At 36.0% G+C, this 21,562-nt stretch overlaps 1 protein-coding gene across 2 annotated transcripts in view; it reads right to left on the bottom strand.

The window, feature by feature from the left end:
- Nucleotides 1–21,562, bottom strand: part of RSF1 (remodeling and spacing factor 1) — a 159,223-nt gene that overhangs the window by 18,507 nt on the left and 119,154 nt on the right. Inside the window, exons 6-10 of one of the 2 annotated variants that reach the window (XM_043580136.1) lie at nt 13,738–15,503; nt 11,805–12,011; nt 7,417–7,521; nt 6,105–6,184; nt 1,069–1,123 (exon numbers count right to left, since the gene is read on the bottom strand). In XM_043580136.1, coding sequence (XP_043436071.1) covers nt 1,069–1,123; nt 6,105–6,184; nt 7,417–7,521; nt 11,805–12,011; nt 13,738–15,503 — 2,213 coding nt within the window. The remainder of the gene's footprint in view (nt 1–1,068; nt 1,124–6,104; nt 6,185–7,416; nt 7,522–11,804; nt 12,012–13,737; nt 15,504–21,562) is intronic. The other variant, XM_043580137.1, reaches the window with a different exon arrangement.

The raw sequence follows: 21,562 nt of genomic DNA, 5'->3' as shown, positions 1-21,562 counted from the left end.
GAAGTTTCCCCACTGATAAATTTTTTAATGTTTATTTATTTTTGAGACAGAGAGAGAGAGAGAGAGAGAGCGAGCGAGCAGGGGAGGGAAAGAGAGAGAGGGGGGGAGGGGGGACAGAGGATCCGGAGCAGGCTCTGTGCTAATAGCAGTGAGTCTGATGTGGGGCCTAAAACTCACCAACTGTGAGATCACGATGTGAGCTGAAGTTGGATGCTCAACCAACTGAGTCATCAAGGCTGCCCTCCAATGATAATTTTTTAACCAATAATTTAACACATGTAAGATATTCACTAAGTATGCTGAATCAACAAAATAATGGATTTATAAAAAAAAAGAAGCATGGTGCTGAAGGACAGTAACTAACCAAGACCACTTACTTAAGTGTGTGATTTAATTAAGCCCAAACTAAATAATGTATGAAATTAAGAACATTTCTTCATTTGAAATGAAAACCATGTTACATGTACTTTCACTCATGAGACATCCGTAATTATAAATTAGACCAATAAATGCAAAACAATAACCCTCCAAAGAAACCATCGGTTAAGAACAAATATTGAAGTTTCTAATAACCAACTCCTAAAGCACAGAATTAAAAACCCTGAACTATTCTTTTGTCACTTTATATAAATAACACATAAAGAAGCTAAAAACAAATTACCCAACACAGGGCTTTAAAAAAAAAACAGGAGGAAAGGAGAATATAGAGCCTACTGGGGTGAGTTATATAAATCTGATTTGGATGGTATTACATTTTGGAGCTATCAGTATATATTTAATTGTAGTAGTAGTAGTATTTAAGTAAACTCTACACCCATCATAGGGGTCAAACTCACGACCCTGAGGATCCAGAGTCACCCCCTCTACTGAATGAGCCATCCAGGCATCCCAGTACATATGTAATTTTTATCATGAAGGAAAATACAGGTGATTTAAGGTCTTAAATTTTATTTTTAATAAGATAGGTACACTATATATTTAAAACTACTCACATTACACACAGTGGGTTAATTTTAGAACAATTATGGTAGTCTCTTCTTTAAAAAATACCGCAAACCAGAAACTTACTTGTGGAGGAATGATGTTCTCAATACTGATACCCACATACACCAAACGTTCTTTCCTTTAAATGAAAAACAAAAATGCATGCAAAATGAGATTTGCTAAAAATAAAATTGTTAGGAAAACATTATTAACACAGACTACTAAAATTTTGATTTCATGGTAATAGCAGAGGCTAGGTCACAGACGTTAGCTACTGTCGATAAAGCTTATCGTATTGCTATCTGTGGGAGGCACACAACTTTCTAATGGTAAAAATTGTAAAAAGATGTAGCTGAAAATTGTAGCCTTATAAGTAATTATACTAATAAAATAAAACCTGCAAACTGAAATAGACAAGGAAACTTCATGAAGAGACTCACTGATAAAGTGATTAGACAGTCAACACTGGACAAACTAGATCTTTGTTATGCTGGAAGTTTTCATATATGTGTACATACAGCTATCATCTCATGGTAATAAATATAGTATATATATACATATATATAAAAGAATTCTATACAATAGAACCATGTCAAGGTCCAAGTGAATGATACCAAGACCAATCTTTTAAAGAGGAGGAAAAAACGCAATGCAGCCACATGGCTCTGCACCCTACTTGCTCCAATGAAGATTATTTTTAGAGCCAGTTAACACTTCTCCAGAAAATGTGGATTTAGAACACTAACGAGATCTCCATAGTTTCTTTTCAAAGAAACAAACCTTTGTTGATTTTAATTCAACAGATTTTACATAACAAATTGGTTCTCTCAAAGTTAATTCAATTCACCAAGAACAGATGAGGTGTTATATGTATGTTGAACTGAAAGAAAATAGTGACCACTCCTCCTCCTTTTATTTGTGATGATGTCCCTTATAGAAGGGTATTAATCATCCAGTCACCTGGGTCCTTTAGAACACAGCTTATATTGCCCTCTTGGCTCTGGTAACAAGAATCTTACAGTCTTTTTGAGATGGGTTATAAAGCCATTCAGTAAAATTGGCAGGTAAGAAAATGATAAAGTTATTTTAATCAAAACCTAATAAAAAATAGTACAGTTAATGAATTAAAAACTAGGAAAGGCAAGAACAATACTAGCTGAAATTAACAGGGAAGGCTTCATGGGTAAGTCAGAACTTGAGTTCTCTGTACTAAATATGTTCAACACATATCTGTCCTTAAACTAACCAAGTTTACTATTTTATCAGTTTCCTCTTTTATACTAAATATGTTCAACCTTTATCCGTCCTTAAAATGACCAAGTTTACTGTTGTAGCAGTTTCCTCTTTTATACCTAAAAATCTACTTTCACTTAATTATTATTCTCTCCTCAACCCAGCTGAAAAACATTTAGTTCACATCCACCATATTAGGTAACGATTTGTTCCAGGCTTGGGAATCCTAAAGGTAAATAATACATGGTTCTTGTCCTCACAATTATTTAACAACTGACTGTAGCTCATTACTAATAGGTATAATGGAAACATGAGAAAAGAATAACTTGTTTGAAGAGCTGAGGAAGTTGAGGCTTTAAATAGGTGTTAATGAGTAGGATCTTGAAGGTAGGTATGATTTCTCATCACAGCATTCTCTTGCTCATTAGTCTTACAGAAAGATACATCTTCCATTCCATCTCACCACCACCTAGCTCAAAGATCATATTGGGCCCAGGCCTCATCATTACAAATAACCACACCCCTCCTAAAATTTCAGGTACAGGGAATCTATTCTCTGACTTCTACTGGCTCCCTTTCCCGCTCACTCCCTCTGGTACACTGATTTCAACAATTCCCTGACTCCAGTGGGACGTCTATACATTGACCCTAGCGTCTTTTCACTGTCCATGACTCCCTTATGTCCTTACTTTCCCTCTTACCTGGCTTAGACTCCACGGTCCATCAATATAAATACTCCTTTGCATACACTTTCAAATTCCTTGTCTCTTTCTCTCCTTCCCTCTGTTACATTACCTGGAAAATTCCAACCCTGATTAAATCCAACTCTCTTGCTAGTGAACACTAGTAAAAGTACTCTGAAAGTACAGAGCTATTTGAATTCCCAAATAATTTCTGGCACCAAGGTCTGGAAGGGATGTTTACAAACCAGTTGGAGGAACTTCTGAGAAACATCAAATTTCACGGAGCATCACAGCTCCAGCTCTGTAGACAGCCGCTAGCTAGTCACTAATTACTCACTGACAAATCCATCTTTTTCACCATACTTTAGAGCCCTTTAAGATAAAGGCCACATAATATACTTCATGTTGATTACATTGCCTGGCATAAAGTAAGTGCTCACTAAATGTTGAACAAATGAATGAACAAGGGGAAAGATGCCCTTGTGCTAGGCTCGAAGTTTCTAGAAATTATTTCACACATTTTAAAAAGGATGAATAAAAATGCTCATTTTTAAAAACAGATGAAGTCACGCGGAATTTATACTTAATATATTAGTTACTTTAGAAATATAAATATTTTGCTGTTTAGAGCCCCTAAGATTCATATACATCAGGAAGCATGTACATTAGGAGCTATAAGGAAAACTTTTTTACCCAGATTATTAGGGAGAATTAAAAAATAACAGCAATTAATTCAGTTAACTGGCTTTGTGCCAGACTGGTCTCCTTGTAACAACTTGGCACTCCTTTCTGTGATCCAATCTCAAAAAGGATTTAGTGTGTGATCCAAAGCCACAATTATAGATGTCCTCTTAAAGGATGACATTTAAGTAAAGAGGACTATCAAAGGTAGAAGAGAAAGCAAATGAGTTAGTAAATGAGAGACCGCTAGTGTGAACAAATACTGTGGCATATTTGAACATAAATTTCTAAAATTTAAAATTTTTAAATATTCCTTAATTGCAACAGTATACTTTATAGTATATGAGGCAACAGTCCAAAATATTTAACCAGTCTTTCCAAACATAAAAGGCATAAGTATCATAAGTCTCCAAAAAAACAAGCAGATATAATTAATCTGAGTATCAGACAAATTCTTAGGTGGTTTACAGACTTGATGTTTAGAGAATATATTTTTTTCCAAGCCCTTAAGGTCTGAACCTATTAATTATCTGCATTGCTGAGTCAAATCAGCTTCAGGACATGAGAAAACTGCTCGTTTCTCAGCAGGGCAGGCAGGTTTCAAAAAGAATAAAGAAAATGCCTAATTTTTATTATGATTTAATTTGAAGCATCCTTAAGTTAGATTTTTTTCCAGTGTCAAAAATAAAAACAGGGACAACTCTGAATATCAAAAGAGTCCTAATAATTATATATAGGATTATTACCCAGTTTCTAAATACAAAGGCATTTAGAAAACTGATTTTAAACAATGAGGTACTTTAATCTCCTAGTTAACTTTAGAGACTAATTTTGTCTTTAAACCAAGTAGCATCCATTATAAACCAGAGAGCTCAAGCTGACTAGTAAGGACAAAAACAGGATCTAGAGGCTGAACGCACAGAGTGCACAGTTTGCAGAGTAAAGTCTGTGGATTATCAAATGAGCTAGCTGACTGCCTTTATAAAGCAAGCTTTGGTATAAAGGGGGGAAGACTGTGAGATAGCAGGTAAAAGTTACAGCAGCAGCAAATGAAGGTAGTAAGACCAACCAGGAGACATTGCTTAGATTTTCTCATACTAAGTACAAATGGGAATCAAATCCTACTGCTTAATTTTCGGAAGATTCTCTTTAACACACCCACTTTCTTGCATAATGAATGCCCCAGTTCAGGGCGCACTGGCTCTCCTAGTCTCTACTGCAACAGTATGGACTTTAATTCCTTCTTCTTAGTGTTACCAGGGCATTTTTTCTGAAACAAAAATCTGATCATACTTATCTCTCCTTTGATGGCTTTCTTACCACCTATAAGGAAGAATTCAAATTCCCTACTCAAATAGTCCGAACAGTTCACAGTTCAGCCTCAACCCACTTTTAGAGCTTCATCTCCTACCACTCTCCCACTCTCATGTTCACACTTTGTCCTTGCTTGCATTTGGTTCTTTGCCTGAAATACCTTTCTCTGCATATCCAACCCTAAGTTACCTTCCAAGGACTTGCCCGATAACCCAAATCCCTAACCCAACTAAAATGCCCCTCCACAGTGTTCTTGTATTGCTCTGAATATACCTTAATCTACTTTACTGTATCACTGGCTCCAATGTCTGTATTCTGACAGAGCTGAGCTCCATCTAAGGAGAGTTTTGGCTCACTCACCTTTTCTCTTCAGTTTGGTACACAGTAGGCATGAAAACTGTTTAGCAATAGATTAATCAAAGAAGGTACACATAAATATAAATAAACATAAACTTACTGTCTTGATTTTGAGCCCCCTTTTAAAGACTGGGTTCAACTCCATTCTTACCTCCTCCAAGAAGCATTCTCCAACTGCTTTAAGACGACATTGCAGTGGTATATCGAAAAGGGAGGCATTTCTTATGACTGTAAGTTATGACTCTTATGACATAGTTCAGCATTTAAGTGCTCTTTATCTCACCGGTATTAATTCCGCCCACCAAAGAGATGACATGGGTAACTAGACCAGTTCTTAGAATCTTCTTGTACTCACTACATACTGAGTAAGGTACATATCCTCCACAATAATTGGGCCAATATTTATTCAGAGTAGGTTTTGATAAATGTTTTAGATCAAGAGTGGGCAAACTTTTCCTGTAAAAGGACAGATAATAAATTAGGCGTGGCAGGTCATATGGTCTCTGTTGCAACTAGTCAACTGTGCTGCTGCAGTGCAAAAGCAGCAACAGGCAATATATAAACAAATGAACATGGCTGTGTTCCAATAACACTTTTTTTCTGGACCATGAATTCAGACTATATCATTTTCATGTGTCATGAAATAAGATTCTTGTTTTGATTTTTTTCCCAATCATTTAAAAATGAAAAATAAAATTCTTAGTAGGCAGAATAAAAACAAGAAGCACGCCAAATTTGACCTACAGGTCACAGTTTGCCAATTCCTGCTTTAGAAAGATATATTAACCTGTGCTGGAAGACAATTTTGCTACCAAATTCCCAAGTAAAACATTAACACACATTTCACAATACCTGCGTTCAGCACGCTCCTTCTTCTTTAAGGCCACATCCAAATCCTGCAACTGTTCTTCTAATTTCTCACACAGTAGTTTCTGGAAGAGCAAAACATAAGTGTTACTATTATTATTACTTTTAAAGTAAGCTCTATGCCCAATGCGAAGCTTGAGCTCATGATCAAGGGTCATATGCTCTACCAACTAAGCCAGCCAGGAGTCCCCAGGAATGTCATTTTTAACACCTTTCCACAATCATTTATCCCTTGAATTTTAGTTAGGTCATGGATACTGTGCTATTATGAGAGCCGATAAGGGGCCACAGAGTAAGGAAACACTGAGATGCTCCTTCTGTTTAATTAAATCAAGAGGTGCCCTGGCCTCCACTGAGCTAAAGATGGGCACAGTTATCTCTGAAGTAATGCACATGTTAGGGAAACTTATAGCCTCATCAAGAAATACATCCTATGCCTATCTAGCTGGTAGTAATGAATGTTTAAAATAGCATTTGGCTCCACATGCTTACATGATAGTGATTAAAACGTTTTAAAAACCCCACAACATTTTTAAGGGAGAAAGTTCTACATAAAATATAACATAATGGTGCCAATCACTATTTTTCAAAAGCGGATGTCAAAAAATTACAAAACCATGCCACATGGTTACTGGGTCAAAAAAGAGCTGAAGAATGTAACTGATAAAGCTATGTTAAGCCAAGGAAGTCCACTTTACTGGGAAATGCGATAATGCCCATCATTTCTAAAGTGAAATGAGACTGGACTTGTAAGAGAGAGACCCCTTGGGTATGGTGGCATAAAAAGAACCTTTTCTTCAGCTTTCAAAAGAAATTTACCTGAGTCAAGATAGAAGAGAAATATAATCCATGTTTCTATTCATAGTAGCATCATAGTGCTACATAATTCATAATACCATCCATAAAACTGACAAGAAGGAGGTAGGTAGAAATGGAAAAGAGGATGAAACAAGAACAGGAAGAAACTTATTTCTGTCCTCACAAATCATTTTAATTTGGGGCCATTTTTGCCTGTTAACAAGTGTGAAAAAAATTAGAGATTAGAATTTTATAAAAATTAGAGGTCCTTGAGAAATAAATGCTCTGGGAGTAAAAAAAAAAAAAAAAAAAAAAAGGTTTAAAAAATATTAATAAAAGGTAGTTTTCCAATAGTCTCAAAATTCACAGAACTTCAAACAAAAGATAAATAATATTTAGAAATTGCTTCGAAGATTAAAAATGTTTAGTGGCTGTCAAGAAGTCTCATTAATTGGACTATAAAACTGAAGACTACAAACAAAGCTATGCTGGGTCATACATGTTGGCAAGGCGGGCAGAACCATTCTCCATCTGGGATGATCATCAGAGGAGGGCGAAGGCAGGCAGTGTGGTATCCACTGTCACAAGAGTCACACAGAAGAATCTGAAATAAACCACAGGTTAATGTCAACCTAACTGTAACTAGAATTCAATGATTCTGAAGTTAAAGACATTTCAATATTTTTTAGAACTGTACTAAGAAATATGCTATATCAAAGTATCTTCATTTGCCTAAAACTAAAAAACTCTGTAATGAGGGACCTAACATGTCAGTTTTTTAAAAAGTAAAATAAAATCATTTACAAAATGCTGACCTGCAAAATTTGGTGAAAAATTACAAATTTTTCTGAACTAGAGTTATAATCCTTTTTTAGCATTCCTCAAGGGCTGTAACAATATATTCTTTTTATAATAGAGTTTTATAGCTCAAGGATCATAAACTTCCCTACCACACAGAAGATTTTAAAAATACACATAAATCCCACTTTAAATAGCATTTCAATTGCTGGTCTGTAAGAAACATTCATGATTCTTTTTATCATGTCAATTCAAATAAGAAAGGGATGAAGGTATAAGGAATGAAGCTATACTTAAGGGCCATCATGTTCGCAAACAAAGGCTAATAATTAGCCTTAAGTTGTCACTTTATGTTATCGGAGTTTAAGATGACCAATTCTCTAAAACTTAAAACGTACACTCAGGAATGTTTAACTTAAAAAAACCTTATTTTTAAATAATTTTAGATTTACAGAAGAGTTGCAAAGACAGTAGAGTTTTCATAAATCTTTTATCCTGCTTCCATTCATGTTAACATCTTACATAACCATGGGACATTTATCAAAATTAAGAAATTAACATCAGTACATTACTCTTAAGTAACCAATAGACCATATTCAGATTTCACCAGCTTTTCCACTAATGTCCTTTTTCTGATTCCAGAAAAATCCAGGATGTTATATCCCATTTAACCATGTTTTCTCAATCTCCTCTGATCTGTAATAACTTGGTCTTTCTGTTTTCCATGACTTTGACAATTTTGAAGAGTACTAGTCAGATATTATGCAGACTGCCCCTCATTTTGGGTTTGTCTGAAGTCTTCTCTTGATTAGACTGAGGTTATGCGTTTTGGAGAAGAATTCAACAGAGGTGAAGTGCCCTGCTCACTGCATCATATCTGGGAGTACATGACACCACTATGACTTATTAGTAGTAATATTAACCTTGATTACTTGACTATGATAGTATCTGTTGGTTTTCATCACTGTAAAGTTACTACTTTTCACTTTCCATACCTATTCTCATTAGAAAGGACAAGTCCAGCCCACATTCAAGGGGAGGAGAATTAAGCTCCACTTTCTAGAGGGAGGAGTACCAAAGAATTTGGAGATATAAGCTAAAATCAACCACAGTAATTAATAAATTTCACCCACTAATTTTAGCACTCATCAGTGCTACAATTATTGCTTACAACAGCTGTTACGGTGGTGTTCTAATGATGATTCGCTATTTCCATGCCTTCTACTATTTGAAATTCTGTGAAGAAAATATGCCCTTCTCCTTCCATTTATTTGTTTTTCAATCACTTCTTTATATCAGGATTAACTAATGAAGATTTATTTTCTTTAGGCTAGAATCTAAACTATTAATTTATTGTTCAAGTTGCCCCAGCCACAGACACACTGGGAGTTTTTCCAGGTAGGCTCCTGTGTCCTTAAGACTCATTTGCATCTTTTCTTTGAAAGCACTTTTTTACTCTCTGACACTTCAGGACAGGATGCTCCAGGCACATCTTATATTTTCCCTGCCCAAGCCTTTGAACTAGCCATTTCTCCTAGAAGCCCTGGTTCCATGATTGGAGAATGGTATTTAGAAACCACCATCTAGGTACTGAATGCTATGATACTAGGTATGACCACTTCTAAGCTCTCTCAGAGGACAGAGCTAGGAAGCAGACGTATGTATAGCAACCTATGCATACACAGTTATCTGTATTAAAATAAACAAACATCAGTTCATACTAGTATCCAGCACCACAGGGCCCATTCTAGCCTTTGTGCTTGCTTATCTCTTAACTTCTTTTCTCTGACACTGCGAAAGCTGGCTCCAATTCTCTATACTTCATTTATGTGTTCAACTGTAGTATACACGTAAAGCAGTTTCTAAACTGCTCACACGAACCATGGAGGGTAGAGGAGGGTGGTGGGATGTGCATCCATGTGCAACGATTTAGAAGTGAAAAACTATCTTTCCCTTTCTCCATACAATGCATCATCACCATTTGCTGCCAATACCCAGAATTCCATACTAAGTCATGTGAGTGTTACACTTGAGTTATATGACTGACTGATCACACAGGCATATGTGGACTAACCTGGGCACCTGATTTCATTAATCACATTGTTTCCAAGATAAAACATAATCTGAATTTTAAATAACAAAATTAAAAGTAAACTTTTGGAATGCAACTTTTTAAAAATGATGTTTGCCTCTATTCTGCAATAAATATAAAATTCCATTAAGATAAACTACTAGGTAAGGTTTCCAAGCCTCAGGCAATAATGCATTTACTTTGACTAAAACATCTGGAACACCCCATAGAGTTCTATACTTATCAATGAATTTATTTTTCTGCTGTAAGCTCAGTGAGGACAGGGACCATGTCTTTCTAATTCAGAATCATTTCCCTACCACATAACATATAGTAGTTGCTTGACATTTTGACTTGATGATTATTCTTAAACACTGGGCACAAGCAATCCACATTTGGATCTTCAGTTTCCAATGTCATTCCTTTTTAGCACAGTAACCAGCAACGGGGTTTTCAGAGCAGTCGTTAAAATAACGAAATAAATGAAAGTTCTGTGTGTATTCCAAGGAGGGTGCAACTTCTCCATCTCCTCAGTATCATCTCTGCTCACCTCATTTTACGTCTCATTTCCTCACACCCCTTTTGTTGTTGACATCTATTGCTGCCTCAGTTAAAGTGCACTCTCTTATTTTAAAAAGATACAGAAATGGCCAAGAAAGAACACACGTGTTAGTTTTTCATTTGGAGAGCAGAAAAAAACCACTATCGCAAATCTCTTCTTGGCCTCACACGAAAATCTTGACCTAATTTTCACAGCCTGATGATCATAAAAATTCTTGGAAGGGTCTTTTCAGCAAAATTTCAACATATATTCTTCTCAGAGCTAAAGTCATTCTCTGGTTCTAAGTTTTATCTTTTACTTGAATTCTCTGAAACTGCGGGGATATGATAAACATCATTGATACATTTAATTTCCAGGTACGATTTTAACATCAAGGAAGAAAAGAACAAGTAAACCACAAATAACTTTAAACTAGCACATACTAGAGGTCAGGAATTGTGGTAGGTCAACTTTACATAACTTACTAAAAACAGCCCTCAAAAGAAGTATGTGGTATTATTTTCATTTTATAACAAAGAAATTAAGATACAAACTAGAGCACCTAATAAGGGGTGAAAGCAGGACCTCCATCCAAGTGTGTCCTGCTCCAATGCTTTTCCCATTACCCCACAGAGCTTTCTAGGAAAAAGAGTCTTGGAGAACTACCTCAGATGAATTTTCCAAACTTTAATGGATTCCAAAAAGTTTCCGCTAAACAAAATTCTACCTACGTGGAACCATCTTTCTTTACTTTTCTTTCTACTTAGTAGTTGGAAATTGCCTCTCAAGTCAGATCTATTAAAAAAAAAAAAAAAAAAGGCTGGTTGTATAGAATTGGGCATTCATTTACAAGAGTGTTTCTTCAACAGGCTCTCTAGAAAGCACTTATGAACTGCAAAAAATATATAAACAGGTTAGGAACTGGTTTTCCTGATTTAGGCTATCTTTGAAGAACTTCCTGGGTAAGAAAGTACCATGTAAATCTCACTATTCCTCTGAATATATATGGTCTATAATTTATCTTCTTAATTGTTTTTTTTTTTTTTTCTTTAAGACTGCCTATTTCCCAAAGTGTAAAGCCCTACTAGGTTACTACTTGACTTAAATGTTTCCACAGAAGGCAATAAGGCCATTAGGCCTTCTTTAAAGTTGGCACTTCAGAAATATCATTATGAATTAACTGAAAGGGAAAGAAGAAACATTTAAAGAAAAAGAATAAAAATATTTGACTAATTCACTGATTGTGAGAAGAGGTTAAGAGTGTATCCTTAAGTAGAGGAAACAGCAATGTATAAACCAAGTAGAATGAAAGCAGAATTGGGTTATTATTTGAGAAACAAAGATTATTTTGTACACATAAGTTGCGCAGCAATAAACAAATTTCAAATCATGATCAAACCTAGAAGAGTTAGACTGCCTTTGGGTAACCACAACATGCCAGTAAGATGAAGACTATCCATTTAGATCAGGTACATACTAGTTCAGGATGGTTTGGAAGGCCACATTTTTTGCACGGTTCATCATCATCTGCTAGGATGGCTTCTTCGCTTTCTTTTTCTTCCTCTTCTTCTGAAGCTGCAGATGATTTTTCACTGTCCGACCCTTCACTTTCATCATTGCTAGAATATTTCCACCTGCCACGTGTTCGAGAACCAGTCCATCGAACTTTGCCTTTGGGTTTTACCTTGTATAGAATTAAAAATTGGGATAATTTGGTATAATGAGAACGTTAAAAAACAAACTTCTGATTATATGTCCATGTTTAGTCAATATATAAGAAGAAAATGAAAATTATTATATCCTTATCACAGATCTACCTACTATTAAATTTTGGTACATATTTACATAATTTATTCTATTTTTGTTGGAGGGGATTATAATTAACATTCTCTCTTTTAAATATTTTCCCTAATGAAAAAATATTATTTACATCACTGTAGATGACTGTATGATATGCCATCACATAGCTGTATTTATCTAATCTCTTACTAGACAGACATTTAGGTAGTTTCCCAGTTTTTCACTCTCATAAAAAATGGGTCCTTCTAAATGTAAATTTTTACAAACCTCTGTGGTTAGGATAAATTCCTTGAAAAGGATTCTGGGTCAAAGGCCATGCACATTTTAAAGGCTCTATTTATAATAGAGCACTGACTATATTCTCACATATTGTTAACATAAAAATTTAAATTCTCATATTAGAGGTGAATGCAAAATTTTTCATAGGTCAGAACTGCATATAAAAATCCTGACAAATATTGAAATATATTATTCAGAGAATAAGTTTATAATGTTGTAAACTGCTTTTTTACTCCCTGGTTTCACAGTCTTTTAATTCATATTTCAGTTCATTCCTATAGTATAAGTCCCCATCAAAGACCAAAATAATTCTAACAACAGAAGGGGAAATTATTTTTAAGAATTAAAATTTCAGTATTTTAGGGAAGAAAGGATCACTTACTATGAAGAACAATCTGATCACTTAAATAAATTAAAAACAAAAGTAGCACTTTTAATTACAACAAACTCCTATAAACTTGCCAAAGACTTGTCAAGGTCTGGCTTAAAAAGAAGAGTTATAGGAAATAGAATTCTGGCTTCTAAGACTAATAATTAAAATGGGGGAAAACAGACACTCTCATACTTAGTAATGAGAGGGTGTACGAACGGGGCCTTTTGGGGAGGGCAGTGTGGCAATAGCTATCAAAAGTTAAAATACACATGCCCCTTGACCCAGCAATGCCAATTCTAGGAGTCTATTCTAAAGAAATACTCACTTATGTCCAAAAGGATCTTCAATGCAGCATTGCCTGTAATAGTGAAAAATTGGAAACAACCTAAATGTCAATCAATAAGGGAGTGGTTAATAAACTGAGGTACATCCACATTATGGAATACTATGTAGCCATCAATAACCAAAAGGTAGACTACATGTACAGACATGGAAAGAGTTCAGAGACACACTGATAAGTGAAACATTCATAGAAAAATGAACATATTCGATTTAATTTATTGTTTCAGTGAATGGGTAAATATTTATGAACATACCCATGAACGTATGGAAAAAGAACTGGAAAGAGATGTTACAAGTGTTTCTATTAACAGTGTGTATGGGGTATTTTCAGTTTTCAATCCTACAGGCTGGGTATCACCTACAGTTTACATAGAAAATATATTCCCGTAATACCTGTAACAGAGAAAAAATTTAAAAGATGACAAGATTGTATAGTCTGAAAATTTAATGTCTGTTGACAACTATTGAGAAAAGACAACACAGACAAAGGAAGAAAGATACCTTTTTTTTTTTTTAAAGTTCTCTTTGAATGACTTCTGTTTAGCCAAACCAAGAGTTACACTTAGACCCAATTATTTCTAATAAAAATTAAAACTTGAAATAGGAGAAATTTTACCTTGCTTACTTTAGAATTTGTATCCTTCTCTGTTTTTTTCAAATTTTCTTTTTTGTCTGCTTTCTGCGAAGCTGCTGACTCTTCTTCCACTTCATCTTCTCCTTCCCCTCTTTTTTTATCAGCTTTCTGATCTCTGATCTCAGCCACTTTTGCTGTGGGTCTAGATATTCTTGGAGACCGCCTCAAGGTACGACCTACGTTTGTTTTCTCTTCTTCCTTTTCTGTCTTCTCTTGCTTGGTTTCTGGTTCTAGAATTTGGGGAGGAGAATCTGGCTTCTTCTTCCGACTGGATATCCTAATTGTTAATTTGATGCCCTCTTTCTGCCTTTCAGAGGTTATCTCTGTGTTTTCTGAGGCAGTGGTTTCTTCCTCAGGAATCAACTTATATTTAAATTTGCTTTTTTGCATAGAACCCTTTGTCTCAGAAGGATCCTCTGTGCCAGAGGTCTGGGCATTGTCCAGATTATCCGTTTCTACCTTTGTGGATTCAGAATCCTTTTTTAGAATTTCTGGGTCTGTTTTTTCCAGGGAATGACCTTCAATGGAACTTGTACTCTGACATTCTACCACTTCTTTTTCTGAGGCTAACCTCTCACAGTGGTCAGTCATGTTAGACGGTGCAGAAGTTTCCGCTGCCTCAGGAGAGACTGACTTTACTGATTCTAGAGTATACTTCGGAACCTCCTCTGGTATTGGACTCAATCTTTGTGTGTCCTTATCAAGAAAAGTTTTTTTGGACTTCTCTAACTTTTCAAGACATTCTAGGACTGGTGGGCGCTTATCCTTTTTACTTTTGGGAGACTTCTCGTCAATCTTCAGGGTGCAAGATTCAGTGGCAGATAAAGCAGTTTTCAAAGAGAGATCCTTTGCCATCTCAGAAGTCTCAAGAGAGATTTCCATTTCTGGAGGACCGGTTTCCTCTAGCTGTCCTTTTTGATTCTGGGTCTCTAAGACTGATACTGAATTATCTGCATCTTTCCCCACAGGGACCACTTCCTTCTCAAGATCACCTATTTTCATATTCGTTATGACAGAATTTAAGGACTCTGCTCCATTTCCCTCCATGATGACGCTCCTGTCTTTAGAGGGGCTACAGCTATCTTCCTTTGTATCATAAAACTTTGTCTCCATTTGTTCTGTTTTAAAATTTGGAGTTACCTTTTCATCACTAACTTCTCCATTTACCAGTTGTTTCCCTTCATGACCCAAAATAGTGATTGTGGAGATCCTTTTACAAGTCTCTTCCTCTTGTTTTATTTCATCTTTCAAAAACTCTTTTGTTGGAGTAACGGATTTACACAAAGGTCCTTTGATTGGACTGTCAAAATCATCACTCAGTTTAATTTCTCGTTTTTTTAGTGGTATCTTGGCCTGCTGGTCATTTTTAAGTTTCTCGGTTTCTTCAGTCGACTTCTCAGTGATCTCTTGAGAAGACCTGACACTGCCACCGAACTCTAGCCTCTCTGGCTCTAGCTTCTCCGTGCTACTTTTGGTATCTTTCGGATCTGCTCTAAATTCCTTAACTTCAACTTTAGTGGGTTTGACATTTTCCTTGAAGGAATCGCTTTCTTCTTTAATAATCCTTTTATCCTCGCTTTCTGGCAAAGGTTTTTCTAGCTTGACTATGACGGGCAGTTTCACAAGTTCCTTTTCATCCTCCTTTTCTACTTTCACAGTAGCCTCTTCCAGAGCACTGGGTGTGGAGCAGGTTTCTGAATTTATTGGCTGCTCTTCACTTTTCATCTTTTCATTTTCCTTCTGGTCCTCTAAAAATCAGGAAAAGATTTACATAAATCTAAGCATTCAAGATTATAAAACATAAAAGGGTAAATATAATATATATTCCCACTTGCAATTTTTGCTCTTAAAGAGGTGGTTTGTCAATGGACATTTGACCAAAAACTAAAACAAAAACAAGAAACCTCAAATCTGACAGTGAAGGAAATTACCAAACTCTGAAGCACAACTTCTAAATATTAAGAAACAGTTACTCAGGGGCACCTGGGTGGCTCAGTCGGTTGGGCATCCAGTTGATTTTGGCTCAGGTTATGATCGCAACAGTTTTATGAGTTCGAACCCCGTGCTGGGCCCTACACTGCCCTGGCTGCACAGAGTCCGCTTGGGCTTCTCCCTCCCCCTCTGCTCCTCCCCTGTTTGTGCTCCGTCTCACAATAAATAAGTAAACTTAAAAAAAAAAAATGAAAAGAAAAAATAAAAATAAACAATTATTCAGAAAGCTTCAGGTTTATGCTTTATACTTTTAGCTTCAGTGTTCTCAATGGAATGAAAATGTTTATACAATTCAAATAATTTATTCAAGCTCAAGTGATGGCTCAAAAATATGAACTAAAAATACTACATAAAACATTTCCAAAAGACCATATTTGTTTTAAAAAGTGACAAATGTTCTTCCTTGCAAGTCAGTGAGGACTTCATTTCAGAGAGGTAACATGAGCATGGCAGTGGGAAAATGTTTGTTTTATGCTTTATACAGATTATAAAAGTAACACAATTCTGTACAGAAAATGAAACATATGCCCACGAAAAGAATAAAATGTCCACAATACTCATTCCCCAGAGGCAATCACTATTAATATCTGAGGTTACTTCATTCCAGTGTTGTGTATTTTTGACAAAGTTGGGATCACATTGCCTCATTTTTTCATTGAAACATTAGCACTTTATGATATTTAATGCCTTTTACAGAAATCAGACTTAATTATATAATACTCCTCAATGTGGTTATATTACAATTTACTTTATCAAATGCCATTAGTTAACATTTCAGAAATTAATATGTTATAAACTATATATGTTTATCATCAATTCCTCTTTTTACCTTAATTGGCTATGTATTTGTAACTTTTATGGAGTACTCAATAGTGCAAAAACCGTATTTGGTAAAGAGCAGAACCTCTAAATGGGATTACAGAGATTGCATACACAATGTTAACCAGTGCTCAGAGAATTTGAGCAGAGTGTTTTCAGAGAATTCATTAAGTACTAATTTTACCTACACTTCCCATTATTTCACACTATCCTTACAACTAAAACAAAACAAAACAAAACAAAACAAACCTTAGCTCTAAATGAAGTTTTAGCAAAGTAGTAATTTTTTGGTACTGTTTATTTACTTATTTTTGAGAGAGAGCGAGCAGGGAAGGAGCAGAGAGGAAGAGAGAGAATCCCAAGCAGTCTCCACACTCAGTGCAGAGCCCAATGCAGGGCTCGATTTCATGAAACGCGAGATCATGACCTGAGCTGAGCCAAGAGTCAGACGCTTAACCGACTGAGCTGCCCAGGCGCCCCAGAAAAGTAATTTTTATAGATGATTGTGCACACATTATGCCAAGTTGATAAACCAGTATTACAATGTATTTCATAGGTATAAAATGGAATACATAGAAGCGATATGAAGACATGTGTTTTAAAAAAAGAATGCAGTATCTTTAAAAGAGTTAATATTTCAATTATAAATCACTATTTCCTTTACTTCATTCATGTTACAAACAAACCATTCAAGAACTACCAAGAAACATTCAGAACCTGAGAACAGAGTATCAGTATTGCTCTTCCCCCTCTACATTGTCATTGATTTAATGTAAGCATTCCACTAAGGAAATTAAAGACATGACAATAGTAATCTAATTTGTGTGTCTTCTTCCCACTGATAAAGTAGCCTTAGTAAATTCCTGATCATTGAGATTGGTTAGCATATCAGGAAATCTAATTAAATTAACATCTTGGTTAACAATTAAAATACTGATTACAATTTTAAAAAATAACTTCAAGTTGGGGCCCCTAGGTGGCTCAATCAGTTGAGTGTCCGACTTCAGCTCAGGTCAGGATCTCGTGGTTTGTGGGTTCAAGCCCCATATTGGGCTTGCTGCTGTCACTGCGGAGCCCACTTCGGGTCCTCTGTCCCCCATCTCTGTGCCCCTTCCCAGCTGTGCTCTCTCTCAAAAATAAACATAAAAAAAAAATCTTAAAGAAAAAAAAAAACACTTCAACTTAACACTAAGGGTTTATTAAACACAAACTAATATTCTTCTATATGTTTTTGTTCAGAAAACAACTCAGGATCTCACTGTGGCTCTGACCCAAGGTAAAAGGACACTGTATTTTTTGGGGGGGGATGGTGAAGGAGAAAGATCTCCTCTATTATTTGAAATGATTCCAATTTGGTAACAACATGACAGAAGAAACTGAGGGAATAACACTAATAGTTCAAGGTTCCCAGGTTCACGAATCCTAATTCACTTGGTGGTAAATTTTGTGTATGTCTCAAAACAAACTCTGATCCTCATTTCTTCATTTATAAATAAAGCAGCTGAAAAATTATACTTCACTGGCTTATATTTCTCTTAACCCCAAAATGTTAAATTCTTAGTATTTCTGTGTTTGGCTCAGTTCTTTTCAGACACGAAAACAATGATTACTCTAGCTCTCCTAGATTACATGGATATGTCCCTAAAACCACAGAGAAAACAGAATCATGACAGAATATGAACCTCCAAGCACAATCATAACTGGTAAAAAGATCATTCAGTTATATAAGCATTTTCCCAAAGTTTTCTCAAAAAGAAACTATAAAAGAGATGCAAATGAATTTCAGAGACATAAAATTTAAACAAACAAAACTTAGGGAAAAACTCACTTTAAAATCACAATCCCGCAGCAACACTGTTTGTCAAACAAGTTAATTCAAGAGAAGTATTATCTATTGCAGGTTTTAAAGTGATTCATTCATTTACTCAACAAATATTTACTGATCAGCTATTGTGTGCTTTCCCAAACATCCCAACCACAATCTATGGGATAGAACATTGGATGTTCTATAAAAGTTAACTATAAAGGACATCGCTAAGTATTTATCCAGTACAGACCTATCCCTTCTATTGAGCTTCACTTTATTGTGCTTTTGCAGATACTGCATTTTGTTCAAATTGAAGGTTTGTGGCAACCTTGCCTTGAGCAAGTCTATTGGTGCCATTTTTCCAAAAGCATTTGCTCACTTCATGTCTCTGTCACATTTTGGTAAATCTCACAATATTTCATTATTATTATATTTTTTATAGTGATCTGTGATCAGTGCTCATTTGATGTTACTACTGTAATTGCTTTGGGGCTCCATGAATCACACCCATTTAAGATGGCAAACTTAACTGATAAGTGAACTTAACTGACTACTCTACCAAACGGCCATTTCTTCTTCTCTTTCCTTCTCTTTGGGCCATCCCATTTCCTGAGACATACCAATGCTGAAATTAGGCCAGCTAATAACCTTACAATGGTCTTTAAGTGTTCCAGTGAAAGAAAGAGTCGCATATCTCTCAAATTAAATCAAAAGCTAGAAATGATTAAGCTTATCGAGTATGGCACATCAAAAAGGCACATCAAAAGCCGAGACAGGTCAACAACGAGGTCTCTTACACCAAACAGTGGGTCAACTTGTGAATACAAAAGAAAAGTCCTTGAAAGAAGTTAAAAGTGCCACTCCAGAGAACATACAAATGATAAAAAAGGAAAATGGCCTATTGCTGATAGGGAGAAAGTTTTAATGGTCTGGACAGAAGATCAACCAGCCACAATATTCCCTTAATCCAAAGTCTAACCACAGTAAGGCCCTAACTCTCCTCAATTCTATGAAGGCTGAGAGAGGTGAAGAAGCTGCAGAGGCTCTTGAAGAGGCTGGTTCATGAGGTTTAAGGAAAGAAGCTGTGGAGACAGAACATAAAGATGCAAGGCGAAGCAGTAAGTGCTGATGCAGAAGCTATAGCCAGTTATCCAAAGGACATAGCTAAGACAATTCATGAAGGTGGCCACACCAAACAACAGATTTTCGATGCAGATAAAATAAGCCTTAATGGAAGAAGGTGCCATGGAGGACTTTAATAGCTAGAGAGAAGTCAATGCCAGGCTTCAAAGCTTTAAAGGACAGGATGACTCTCTTGTTAGGGGCTAATACAATTGGTGACTTCCAAGGTTGTTCATTTACCCTTCTGAGAATCATAGGGCCCTTGAGAATTATGCTAAATCTACTCTGCCTGTGCTCCATGAATGGCACAACAAAGCCTGGATGAGAGCACATGGCTTGCAACATGGTTTCCTGAATACTTTAAGACCACTATTGAGACCAACTGTTCAGGAAAAAAAGATTCCTTTCAAAGTATTACTGCTCACTGACAGTGCACCTGGTCACCCAAGAGCACTGATGGAGATGTACAAGATGGATGTTGTTTTCATGCCTTCTGACACACATCCATTCTGCAGCCTAGGGACCAAGTTATCATTTTCACTTTCAAGGCTTATTATTTAAAAAATACATTTCATAAAGCTATAGTGGCCACAGACACTGATTAAAGAAAACTGAAAACCTTCTGGCAAGGATTCACCATTCTAAATGCCATGAAAAACATTTGTGGCTCATGCGAAGAAGTCAAAATATCAACATAAACAAGTCCTCGTAAGTGACTGAGGGGTTTAAGACTTCTGTGGAAGAAGTAACTGCATACACGGTAGAAAGAGCAAGAGAACTAGAATGACAAGTGGAGCCTAAAGATGGGACTGAATTGCTACAACCTCATATTAAAACTTGAACAGATGAGGAGCAGCTTCTCATGGATGAGCAAAGAAAGTGGTTTCTTGAGATGGAATCTACTCCTGGTGAAGATGCTGTGAAGATTGTCGAAATGATACAAAGGATTCAGAATGCTACATAAACAAAGCTGATAAAGCAGTATCAGAGCTTGGGAGGATTGACTCCAATTTTGAAAAAATTTTTCTGTGGGTAAAAGGCAATCAAACAGCATCACATGCTATAGAGAGACTATTCATGAAAGGAATAGTTAATTGATGTGACCAACTTTATTCTTGTCTCATCTAAAAAACTGCCACAGTCATCCCAACTTTCAGCAACCACCACCCTGATCAGTCAACAGCCATCAACATCAAGGCAAGACCCTTCACCAGCACAAAGATTACAACTCACTGAAAGCTCAGATGGTGGTTAGCAGTTCTTAGCAATAAAGTATTTTTGAACTAAGGTAGGTACATTGTTTTTATAGATATAATGCTGCTGCACACTTAATAAGACTACAGTATAGTGTAAACATAACTTTTATATGGGCTGGGAAACCAAAAAATTCTTTTGATTCATTTTATTATGATATTTGCTTTGCTGGGGTGGTCTGGAACCAAACCTGCAGTATTACCAAGGTATGCTTTACCTGTTTCCTCTTCTTTCTTACTAACAAAACTGTGTTTTCGTTCAGAAGGTGCTTGCCTCTTCAGATACCTTATAGCTAGGAGACATATGATCCAGTTCTGACCAAAGAGATGCAGGAGGAAGTCTACTGGGTGAGACTTACAGGATTCAGCTGAACTATGCCTTCTGCCCTTTCTCCTTTCTATCTAGAATCCTGGAGAGGGCGCAATCAAAGCCACATGCTAAGGATGGCAGACTAGGAAGGGTGTTTAGGCTTAACCAGACCTGGATTACTGACTACCTGACTTTTTATTATAAGAAAAAAAACCCCAACTCTGTTTGAACAAACATATAGCCAAACACAATCATGTCTGATACATTTTCCTTTCACTTTTGCTTTCTATTACCTTTCCTTTTCCATACTCACCAAAAATTATCCATATCCACCTAATATATATTGGGCTTGTCATCTGTTGGGTGATAAAGGGGTAACTAATCCCTGATGAGGCTTAATTTCTTTATAATCCTCCTCTTCTAAGCCAAGACTTGAGAACTGTTTAAATAGCATAGTAGTTTCAGAGTCTGCTCAAATCTTTTATACCTATGGTAAATTAACAC

The sequence above is a fragment of the Prionailurus bengalensis genome, chromosome D1, assembly GCF_016509475.1.
Source record: "Prionailurus bengalensis isolate Pbe53 chromosome D1, Fcat_Pben_1.1_paternal_pri, whole genome shotgun sequence".
In the NCBI taxonomy this organism is placed as follows: domain Eukaryota; kingdom Metazoa; phylum Chordata; class Mammalia; order Carnivora; family Felidae; genus Prionailurus; species Prionailurus bengalensis.
Note: the sequence above shows the minus strand (reverse complement) of the source record. Positions and strands in the feature narration are given on the sequence as shown.